Source organism: Callorhinus ursinus, unplaced genomic scaffold (assembly GCF_003265705.2).
Source record: "Callorhinus ursinus isolate GAN/ISIS: 27379988/994484 unplaced genomic scaffold, GSC_fseal_2.0 scaffold51, whole genome shotgun sequence".
Lineage (NCBI taxonomy): Eukaryota > Metazoa > Chordata > Mammalia > Carnivora > Otariidae > Callorhinus > Callorhinus ursinus.
Genome location: NW_027397113.1, coordinates 1571877 through 1584037, shown reverse-complemented (window position 1 = coordinate 1584037; position 12161 = coordinate 1571877). Strand labels below are relative to the sequence as shown.

The 12161-nt window shown below is 51.6% G+C and overlaps 1 protein-coding gene across 2 annotated transcripts in view; it reads right to left on the bottom strand.

The window, feature by feature from the left end:
- The window catches only part of SHANK2 (SH3 and multiple ankyrin repeat domains 2), a 509587-nt gene that overhangs the window by 398304 nt on the left and 99122 nt on the right, over positions 1 to 12161 (bottom strand). For both annotated transcript variants that reach the window (XM_025878755.2, XM_073883345.1), the window contains exon 6: positions 10670 to 10778. In XM_025878755.2, coding sequence (XP_025734540.1) covers positions 10670 to 10778 — 109 coding nt within the window. The remainder of the gene's footprint in view (positions 1 to 10669; positions 10779 to 12161) is intronic.

Below are 12161 nucleotides of genomic sequence, written 5' to 3'. Positions count from 1 at the left end.
TTCTGCATGGAGCACTGGGTGTTATGAACAAACAATGAATCATGGAACACTACATCAAAAACTAATGATGTAATATATGGTGATTAACATAACAATAAAAAAAATTTTTTAAAAATGAGTAAAGGAAAAGATTAATATTTGGGCTCACAAGTGACAGAGGGAGCACAACCTGTGCATTCAATTATCTTAGTGCTGTTTTCTAATATAAAACTCATTATTAAATTATCCACAATTGAGAGATCACACACCCCATTCCCTATGCCTGAATGCCTGATGCAAAACGTCAGAAGTGGGAAAAACCTGGCTTCGCATCTGGAACCTTTGCACTCCAGTATGGGCTCAGCTGTGACTTGGACAGACACCTTGAACCCCACAGGGCCTGGTTCCCCTTCTGTGCTGCAAAGACCACCCTGTCCTCACTGTGGAGTGAGGGGCAACAGGGAGTCACGGCTCTGAAAGTGCTTCGTGATGAAAAAGCTCCCAATAGCATGAGGAGCAACAGGATCTACGGTGACAGCACAGGTTAAGACTCGCTGCAGCAGCTTAACATGGAGACAGACCCCCTCACAAGACCTAAAAGGGACAATATTCCAGTGGAATCAGGCTTTTACCTTCACTCACATTAAGCTCACTTTCCCAAAGCGATCCATTTTCTGAAAACGTGTCTCTAAAACATGACACATCCCTTCTGTGTCACTGAGATTTCACCAAAATGCAACACTGTGGACGATGACCCAGGAAACACTCCTGACCAGGAGTTTCAGAAGAAGCCATTTGTGGCTGCGTTTGCTAACCCTCTAGGGGAGACATGGCCTCCAGCTGGAATATTCTAGAAGTCCACAAGATGGGGATGTCTGTTTCTCAGGGGACACCCGAGAAGAAAATCCAGAGAGGTGGGGCTACACCCCTGCCTCATCCCAGGCCCTTCTCTCCTCTGGGTCAGCGGAAATCTGGTATGTCCTCAAACATTAACAACCTCGACAGCAAGAAGCCTCCCTACAGCATCACAATGCGCTCATCCCCATCTCTGTGACAAATCCAGGGACCTGAGACCACACTTCAAAATTCCCAAGGACCAGAAAGAGGAGATTCAGCACTTTCTTCCTCATTACCTAGATCTGTGGTTCCCAGACGTGGGCATGAATTAAGAATCCTCCAAAGAGCTCATTAATACAAAGAATGTGGACTTCATTCCCAGTGGTGATTTAACAGGACTAGTGTAGCTGAGAATCTGCACCTCTAACAGGCCGGCGGTCCACGGGACGCGCTTGGCAGGAGAACGCGGGTTCGCAAACCTGACGGCACAGCAAAACCACCCAGCCCCACACCCAGATACTGCTTTAATCGGTATGAGGATGACCCCGCCAGTATCAGGACTGGTAAAACCTCCTTACGTGGTTTTCAACACAGGAACCACTGCTCCACTCCAATGCATTCCATGGACGAGCAGCATGGGCATGACCTAGGAGCTAGTTAGAAATGCAAAATCTCGGGGTACCTGGGTGGCTCAGTCGGTTAAGTGGCTGCAGCCCCAGGTTGGGCTCCCCGCTCAATGGGGAGTCTGCTTCTCCCTCTGCCCTCAACCCCCACTTGAGCTCACTCTCTTTCTCATATGCTCACTCTCTCAAATAAATAAATAAAATGTTAAAAAAAAAAAAAAGAAAAGGCTAAATCTCTGGCCCCAGCCCAAATCTTCAGAACCAGAACTGACATTTTACCAAGATTCCCAGGTCACGAATAGACATCAAGTCTACATGGGCCCAGAGCACAGTTCTCCCACCTGATCAGCTATGTGATGAGTAAACAAGCAAATGCAGAAAAATGGTGCTGTCCCTCATGCAGGTGTATCAATTTACAAATTATACATGACTACAGGGAAAGTCGTCATCTGTTTAACAAATGGTGCTAGGACAATTAGATTTCCACGTGGGAGCCCTACCTCACGCCATAGACAAAATGTCACTCAGAATGGCTCATAAATGGAAGGACTGCAGCTATAAAACTGTAGAAAACAACACAGGAGTACATGTTTATAACCCTGGGTTAGGCGCGATTTTTATTTTAATTTTAAAAGTAGGACACTGAAAGCACAGGCAACAAAAAAGAAACACATTGGACTTTATAAAATTAAAAACTTTGGTGGATCAAAGGACACCATCAAGGAAGTGAAAAGACCCACAGAGTGGGAGAAGGTATCTGCAAACCACATATCTGATTAGGGATTTGTATCCAGAATATATAAAGAACATTCACAACTCAACAAGAACAGACAAACAACCCAATCAAAACGGGGCCAAAGGATCCAGACAGACATTTCCCCAAAGATATACAAATGGTCAAATGGTCAATAAGCACATGAAAAGATGCTTGGTATCACCCGGTCATTAGGGAAATGCAAATAAAACCACAGGGAGATGTGACTTCACATAAGATGGCTGTAATAAACGAGAGGTGACAGGAAGGTTGGCAAGGCTGTGGAGGACTTGGATCGCTCACGCACCGTGGGTGGGGTGCCAAAAGGTACAGCCACGCTGGAAAACAATCTGGCAGCTTCTCAAAAGGTTCAACACAGTTACCACGGGGCCCAGAGGTCCCCCGGGTGCGTGCACAAGAAGGACAAAAACACGCATCCACAGCAGCCAAGAAGTGTGAACAACCCAAGCGGCCCCAACTAATGAGTGGATGAACAAAAGTGGCTCATCCAATGGAATGTCACTTGGCCACGAAAAGGGACACAGCACCATCACACGCTCCCACCTAAATAGATGCTGACACCATGCTGCTGAGTGAAAGATACCAGTCACAAGGGACCTCGTACTGTGCAACTCCACCTCTCTGTAATGCCCAGAAGAGGCAAATGCGCAGAGACAAGAAGTAGACCAGGGGCCGGGGGGGGGGGGGGGCAGGGAGGGGGCTGCGGCGTGTCTGCAGATGGGCACGGGGTCCCCTGTTTGGGTGTCCTAAAGACAGCGGCAATGGTACAACTCTGAGCAGGTCTTTAAAAAACCAGTCAATTGTACACTTCCAATGGCTAAATTTAGTGGTATGCAAAATGCATCTCAATAAAGCCTTACAAAACACAAAAACTGAATTACATGGAAGTTACGTCTTCATAAAGTTTTTAATGAAAATTTATACACGCCTTATGGTACTAACATATTGAATATGTTGCAAAACAGACACAGACAAATGTTTTTAAAAGGAAGACAAAGTTTGGTGTTTCCGCCCTGCACCTCCTCTGTATAATAAAAGACTGGCGCATGCTCCAGGTTAAGGACCTCTGACTACTCACAAGCTCACCAGCTGACACACGTCCGCAGCAACCACAGCACCTGCTGTACCTGCTGAGGGGTCATATACGTGCTCACGCGGCTGCCACCAGGGGCTCGAGCTCAGCCCTCCTCCTGTTCCAGCACCTGCTTGCAGAGTGCGTGGGGCCCAGGCTACCCACTGCCCAGGTACCACAGACAGTGGGGCAGGCGAGGACCGTGGGCCTGGAAGGCCCTTTGCAGGATGGACAGCTCCTGCGGGGACACACCAGCGCCTCCAGCGTTAGTCTGCATTCAACGTTTCAGGGTTAAATCATGCCAAAGCACAGACTCTTCCAGATATCCGATTGCAGACAAGTGCACTCAGATATCTGATTAACACCCCATCCCCACCACGGAAGAGAACGAGATCCACAGCATCTTCTCTGGTGCATGGTCGCCGACAAGGAGGACACTTTCTCATGACGAGTGCCCAGGTGAGCACGAGACTCATCCAAATGACCCACAGGCCCCTGATGCCAGTAAGCAAGTAAGGAGGGTGGTGGCAGTTTTCCCCAAACGGTCGGCCCCTCTAAACATTCTGGCAACTGCTTCTCACAGGAGCCCACGAACTGGGGGGCTGGGGATGGGGGTGGGCATTGTTCTTGTGCTTCCTGCCATTTCCCACGAACGGAAGAATCATGACCGTCCTCCTGACGTTCTCCCAGACCACGTGCTGGAGAGGAGATGGCCCCACGCAGGTGCTTGGCTACAGAAGTTTGTGAACAGAAGCGGACACGACTCACTTTTGTGTGAGGAAATGTCCGACGGCAGGAAGGACACAGGAGGGAGGCAGGTGTGGAGAAGCCGGGAAAAGAACCGGGCCTCCTATTCCAGACACAACGCTCTGTTGCCAGGAGGAGGGATGGCCAGTTTTGGGGAGAGGAGGCAGACCTGGTCTGGGGAACCCCGCGGGCAGGGCTCCCCACAGCCCCAGACCCAGCCCTGCAGCCGGGTTCCCTGCTCAGGCCATCCACGAAGGCTCGTGGAGGCAGGAGGCAACGTGCAATTTGCTTCAAGGTTGGACACGCTAAAAGTGGACGGTTCTTATTCCCGGAGGAGGGTGGGCAGCCGGGTGTTCTCTTCCGAGGGAGACTCAGGGGGACTCACGCGGTCTGACGCAGACACACGGGGCCTACCAGATCAGGAACTGGAAAAGGAGAGGACCTTTTGAGCAAGCAAAAACACAAGCCTCAGAACGAGGAGAGAGCACTATAGACCTACTAGAATGGATACAACGCGGGACGCTGACGGCACCGATGTGTGGCAGCACCAGGAGCCCCCATCCGCTGCTCGCGGGAATGCAAAACAGTGCACGGCTTCGGAGGGCAGTGTGGCGGATTTTTACATAACCACAAAAATGTTTTACCGTATCTTCCAGCAATTGCCCTCCTTGGTATTCACCCAGCCGATGTGAAAACTTACATCCACACCACAACCTGCCCACAAAAGTTTACAGCAGCTTTATTCATTTTTTTTTTAAAGATTTTATTTATTTATTTGACAGAGAGACACAGCGAGAGAGGGAACACAAGCGGGGGGAGCGGGAGAGGGAGAAGCAGGCTTCCCGCCGAGCAGGGAGCCCGAAGCAGGGCTTGATCCCAGGACCCTGGGATCATGACCTGAGCCGAAGGCAGATGCTCAACAACTGAGCCACCCAGGCACCCCTACAGCAGCTTTATTCATAATAGCCCCAAACTGGAAGCAACCAAGATCTCCTTCCATAGGGACGGATACCCAAATCTGGAGCATTCATATAGCGGACTACTGTTAATGAGAAAAAGAAAGCGCAATCACACCACAAGAAAATATGACTAAATCTTGAATACATCCTGTTAAATGAAAGAAGCCAGTCCAGGGGTGCCTGGGTCTCAGGCAGTTACGTGGCCGACTCTTGATTTCGGCTCAGGTCATGATCTCAGGGTTGTGAGATCGAGCCCCACATCGGGCTCTGCGTTCAGCATAGACTCTACTTGTCCCTGTCGCTCTGCTCTTCCCCGACTCATGCTCTCTAATAAATAAAATCCTAAAAAAAAAAAAAGAAAAAGAAGCCAGTCTGAAAAAGCCACACTGCTTGATTCCAATTATCTGACATTCCAGAAAAGACAAAACTATGCAGGAAGTAAACAGATCAGTGGTCCCAGGGGCTGCAGAGACAGGCAGGGTGGAATGGGTAAAAAACACCGAAGATTGTTTTAGGTGATGAAGCGATTCTCTACGACCCTGTGCAGTGAACACAGGAATCAAACATCTGTCAAAATCATGAACTCCACAGCACACAGAGTGAAACTCAACGCATGCACATTTTTAAATGTTTTAAAAATTCATTGAGAAGACTGTGGGATCCTGGTTTGGAATGCAGAATGTGACAAAAGACTGGAACTGTATTACAAATGTAAGAAACAGCCTCACTGGGGGGAGCGGGGAAGGGGGGGTGGGGGAGGGGAATTAAGTGCCTTCCAGATGGGCATGGTCTGCAAGACGAAAGGCGAAGCGAACCCAGGTAAAGCGCTGTGCTCTATCAGCTCACAAAGTGGCCTCTGACGTGTGGTGCAGGTCAGCAATTGTGAAACCACCATCACGGGTCCTGGGATTGAACAATTCGATAAACAGATGGCAGAGAGCGGCCAGGTGTCTCACTATCGGTGGGGAGGTGATGGATTAGCCAGGGAAGGGACCACATGGACCCATGTGGCCGTGGATTGGACTGGAGACCTCAGTATGCACTCATGTTGAGCTGAATACAGATACAGGTGGTTACACACAGAAGCATTTGTAGATACACACATATTCACAAGTTAGTACACACAAATACTCGTGCGCGCACACACACAGTTTGGTGCTCCGGAAGTGAGTGCAACCCAAAGGCAATGAGCACACCCAGCACCCAGATCTTGGTTCCTACGACCATTCTCCAGTAAGAAGAACCAGGCTCCTGGACGACTGGCGGGCTCTAGGTCTGGGCAAGAAATACACAGGATGAACCTGGGGAACCTTCTAGTACCAGAAAGTAAGCAAGGGGTCAAAAACTAACAACCCACACTGAGGGTTCTGTCCAAGGGACTCAGGAGCCGCTGAAAGAGCTTCCAGTGGCCAGAGCTGGAGCAGTGGGAGCAATGAAATGAAGCATGGGGTCCTGACCCAGATCATGAATTAAATACTCATCAGTCCACATGGATAGGAATAACCGAGGGTAAATGAATATTAGAGTAAATAAATGAATGGGGGAGAAAAGGCAAACCTCCGTGCAGAATTCTGTCACCTGTGTGGATACTCTGTCCTCGAGGACATGGCACTTAACTCCCCATGTGTTGGCTGTGGGCTGTGCTTAGTGGCTTCCTTCCAAAGAGGACAGTCCATAAAGGGGAAAAGAGAGGGACCGTACAGCTGGGACCTGACACGCACCCCAGCCAGGTGACCAAGGCCAGCGTCACGGGGACCAGTCCAGTGCAGAGCACGGGCCCGGACGTGATGGGGTGGGAGGGCATTTCACCCTGGGGTCCTCCCTCCAAACCCACAACCCGGTCTGACCATGATGCACACACCAGACAAACCCCAATAAGGGGGCTATTCCACAAAACGCCTGACCAGTTCCCAAAATGGCCAAGGTCAGTACAAATAAGGAAAGCCCTAGAAACCGTCACAATGAAGAGGGCTCTACAGTGACAAGACAGCTACCTGCTATGAGGGCTCCTGGGGCAGAAAAGGGACATTAACTACTAATAAACTATGAAGAAAGCATGCACTGTAGTTAATAGCAACCTATCTGGACTGGTTCATTAATTACAAAATGCTCCCTACTCTGGTAAGACAGGAATCAGGGCAAATGGGCTACGGGGTGCAGGTGGAACATTCTGGGATAGCTTCATAACAATTCTGCAAATCAAAAACTGCTCTAACATCATTATTGTTCTTGTGTAGGCATTAAAGGCTCACAAGGCTCATGCTGCAGGTGATGGTTTGAAGGGACAATGCTGCTGCTGACCCGTCCCCAGCTGGCCCCCTGAGGAGATGCTCCTGACCACAGGGCCTTTGCCCATGGCCATGTGTATGGCCATGTGTGCACGTCATGACATGGGTCGCTGTGAGGAGTGCCAGACTGACCTCCTCTGCCCGTGGCCAGCCCTGGCAGATGTCCCAAAGCCCAGGGCCCCTCCTGCGGGCCCTCGTCCCTGTGCTCACCCCAATTCCTTACTTGCTTGACAGTGCTCCATCTTCCTCGGCTACATGCACCTTAATGAGTCACCTAGACCCTTACTGAAACATGACCCTGAAATAATTGGATATTCCTACCTGAGCTCCCATTTCCAGACAAGTCTCTCTGTACCAGGAAGTGCATCTGACCTGGCCAATGCACCTGGACCCCCTCCATGGGCGGGGGGCGGGGGGCAGTCTTCCCACAGACCTCATCTGTGTGTCACCCACCCTCTGCACACTGACATTTACGAAGTTCCAGAGCCATGTCTGCTCAAACTGCCCCTCTCCTGTTTACCCATCCAAGAAGCCCCGTCTGTTCTCAAAGCCAACGCTCGGAGGGGGCGCTGCTTCAGTGTACGGGGATCCAGAGTGTCCACGGAAGCTTCTAATTGGGCCGTGTGGGAGCTGGGAGGGGCTCCCGGGAGCCGGGCTGCAGTGACACGTGGCGGCGCGGGGCACGTCTCGGCACAGATGACAAATAGCAGCCTGACAAGCTGATGAGCTACCACCGCCCTGGAAACTAACTGCGTAATTGGATCTCCTAAGTGAAATCCAGACACATCACAGGTGCCCGGTGAGATCCACTCAATCAATGAAAATTCTGTTTTTTACTTCTCAGTACGTTCCAAGAGTTGAAAGATGTTTCTGGCTTTATTAATACCCCTGGTGTTAATTGTTATTTGTTGTGCCTGGGCTTCTCCTGTGTTGTGCCTGGGCTTCTTGCAAGTTTGGGAACACAGTGTGAAATAAAAGCACTAAACTAATTTTTGCTCAGATTGTTAGTTTTATTTCCTCCCTCAGGGCTCAGAACACCACGCATCTTGTCCCAGAGGTTTCAGTCAAAGCAGGAGATGCGCCTCGAGACCCCGGGGGGTGAGGCTTTACATCTTCATACAACTTTTGCCGTTACTTATTAAAATTTCCACCAGACTAGGCATCAGTTATAGCTGTAATCACAGGCTGCTTTGTTCTCACTGACAGGTTGTTCCATGGAGATTTCTTTACCTCCTGTGCACCCCTCAAGCCGAAAGGGCTGCTTCCCCAACCCTGGGCCCTTGACACATCACTGGACCCTAACAGGTCCTCATGTAACTACGGCTATAATTATTAAGGGCCCTGGTCATGCTTAGGGTGACCAACTGTGCCAGTTTGTCCGGGACCAAGGAGATTTCCGAACGTGGGACTTTCAGTGTGAAAACCCAGGCCATCCCAGGAGATTCAGGACAGGTCGGTCACACAACCTCTTGTCTAGACGCAGCCCATGAGAGCCAACCATGGGTTGTCCCCGTGGGTCCAAAACAAGGAGAAAACAACACCTTGAGTTCCCGTTGTGCTGCTAACATGACAGGACCTTTCTGATGGATGACACTCCACATGTGAGACACAAAACACACACTGCTGGTGGATGCCCCGATGTTCCTGCCCCGCAGGTACCGTCATCGACGGAGTACCTCACATCGCTGTTCTCCCCTGACTCTCTGCGGCCAGGGCACCTCTCCTTGGACTGCAACCTGGGAGCGCTCACCTCCCGTGGTTGCCATCCCACACGGATGGCTGTCTCAGACATGTCACGGCTTCTCGGTGTGTTGGCTTCGGGAGGCAAATGGGTTCCTAGGTAAAAGGCTGGCCCAAGGAGGAAACCACAGACACACAACCTCTCCACGTGTGCCCTCCGTGTCCCCCCTTGCCACATGTCCCATCTCCTGGCATCTCAGGCACTGAAGCTGTGGTCAGAAGTTAAACTGAGGAGACACACGCATCAGCAGTGATCACGGATCATGGCACCGCCGCATGTGCTGGGCGGGGCACGGCTGTATGGGCACAGGTGGGGTTCTGCCCCAGCTCCAGGGGTCAGAGGAGCCCCTAGCAATGATGAGAAAGCTTCATTCTTGAGCTGACACCTGCACCTGCCGTGGGCTCGGTAACTGAGCGGCAGGGCAGGACCCATGTAGGTGACAGTGGTCCAGGCACAGGGCTGGCCAGTCACCACAAGTGGGGGAGGGGGTGTCGCAGGGACTGAGTCCAAGAGGAACGCTCTCCAGCCTGGGGTGACGAAGCTAGGGGGACAAACACCCCCAGGTGCCATGAAGACTACCTGAGCCCTCTCCGCCAACCCACTACACAGGCTCTCAGCCGGTGACTGCGCTCTGCCCCAGGGGAAACCGGGCAATGTCAGCACACAGTCTGGCTGCCACAGCTCGGGGTGCGACTGACTAGTGCCTGGGGTGGAGGCCAGCAAGGCTGTAAACATCCTACAACCCAGGGACAGCCCCCCCACAAACAGCCATCCGGCCCCCCCACAATGGAGTACGATCCCCCACAAAAAGGAAGGAAATCCCACCACGAGGACAGCATGGATAGACCTCGAGGGCACCATGTGAACTCAGTCAGACGCCACATGATACCGCTTATACACCGAATCTAAAAGCACCGACCCCCAAAACACTGCAGACTGCTGGCTGCCAGAGGCGGGATGGGGTCAGCATGCAGGTGGCCAACAGTACAAACTTCTAGTCACAGCTGAGACAGCAGATCTTAAAAGTTCTCCTCACAACTGTAACTCTGTGCTCACCAACGTTACCCGGACTTGTGGTCCTCAGTGCACAACGTAACCAAGTATCCAAGTATCCAATCCCCAGCCCAGCCTGAAACTAACACTATGTTACGGATCTGCTATATAGAACTAGGCGGGAGGGAAGATGAAATAAAAGTCAATGCTCATTTGGAATTGTTTAAAGAAGAAATCGTCCAGCCCCACGGGTGGAGGGCACTGAGTTCCGGAAGCTCTGTGCTATTCTGACCCACTAATGATGAGCAGCCCACACATGTAAGGAGGTGGGTTTCCAGCAGGGGGAGCAAGGCGGGCGCATGTAAGCGCGTCTCCCAGGGCGGACACAACAGCGCCACACGCCTTACCACCCATCCTTCATTCCTTCACTTACCCCACAGCAGTACACGAGCACCTACTGTGTGTCAGGCACCACGCTGGCTGCACACCTCAGCCCTTATCCAGAACTCACACAGGAGCAAGAAAGTACTTTCAAAAACCCAGTAAAATGGTAAGTGTTGCACGTGCGTGTGGGGTCTGATAACAGAAGCACGTTTTTGGACTGAGCCCGTGCTTCCTCGAGGCTTACCGGAGTCCTCCCCCACCCAGGACCCACCTCCAGTCTCCAGGTCATGGAAATTCGGATCCAGGCCTCGTTCCAGCATTTTGACGATCTTCTCCACCGCATGGTGCTGAATGTGGTCCATGAATTTTTTCAGATTGGTCTAAGGGGAAAAATAAAATAACAGAAATGCCTTTACAGGTCCCAGGAAGGCTCCTTATAGGGTTCACTGCAGCCTGGAGAGGGAGCCATCCCTGCACGGGGCACGGCAGACCCACCAGGCAGGGGCTCACTGCATCTGGAGCCCAAGCACCAAGCGTGGAGTCCAGCACCGGGCAAATGCAACCAGCCTGTCTTGGATGAAGGTTCTAGAACTCTCTCGCCTTTCACATCTGTGCCAAGAGCCACGGGACATTCCTTCGCTTCTGAAAGGATGAGCCACCAGGACCACTTTGATAAACTACAGTGTCCAGGGTCCACCCCAGAGCTTCAGACTCCCGTCTCCGGGGAGCGAGGCCCGAGGATTGACATTTGTGCTCTCTAATCTCTTAAGCAGCAGCTGCAATGCAGAGCAGATAGGGGAGCCTCTCGCTCAGCTAATCCGCTTTCTGGTGAATCCTGTGACTACGTGGACAGAAACAGGGATGCCTGGTCACAAAGCAATTCAAGGTGAAAAGAGACAATCACTTCCCGTGGGGTCAAAACGATCCGTGGGTCAACCCTGGTGGGGAGGGATGTTTCCCCAGCTTAGCCTGGCCTTGTCTGTAACAGAAATCATGATTTCCAGCCATGGAGCAGACAGCCCCAGCCTCCTGAGGATAACCACAGTATCACGTCTGCCTCCATCTGAAGAAGCGAACTCGACACAGGCTGGCTCTCCACTTGCACACTCTACCTACATTCCAGAGCCAAAACTAACAAATACCCAAAGACACAGACACACTTGTAGAAACATTTTAGTAACTGATTTTTTTTTTTAATCCAAAAAACACATTTTTATCTACACTTTAGGCCATCAAAAAAACTAGAAGCTTCCAGACCCTGGGGTTGAAACACCACCCTCCAGGCAGGTTCCAGGGTTGGGCAGGGATGTGCATGAGGACCCGGAGAATGAGTTGTGCCACAAAGTTGTCGTTGCTCAGAGGACAGTGGGGACACACCAGAAGGCAGGGAGCCAGGCAGAAGGGCCGCCAACAGCCACCGCTGGACAACTCGAGCACGTTAGTAAATAATGGTGCATTATAATCCGTTGAGCACAATAAAAATCCACGCACCCGTTGCGATACAAATGGGGGACAGAACAAAAGGCGGGGGATCCCACTGGCTGCAAACACCCGCTGGGGGCTCACAGCACCAGGTAAGCTCGCCTGGGCAGCACCAGGGTGGGCCACGGGCAGCATCCACGCAGACGCCTGACATGGCCTTTCCCTGCGTGTGCCACATCCTCCAGAATCCTCCTCGGCGCTAACGTGGGTGCGACCACGGTCCAGCCCCAGCACCCCGGCAAAGGGGAGGAGCTCCTGCCCGTGGACATGCACAGCGAGCC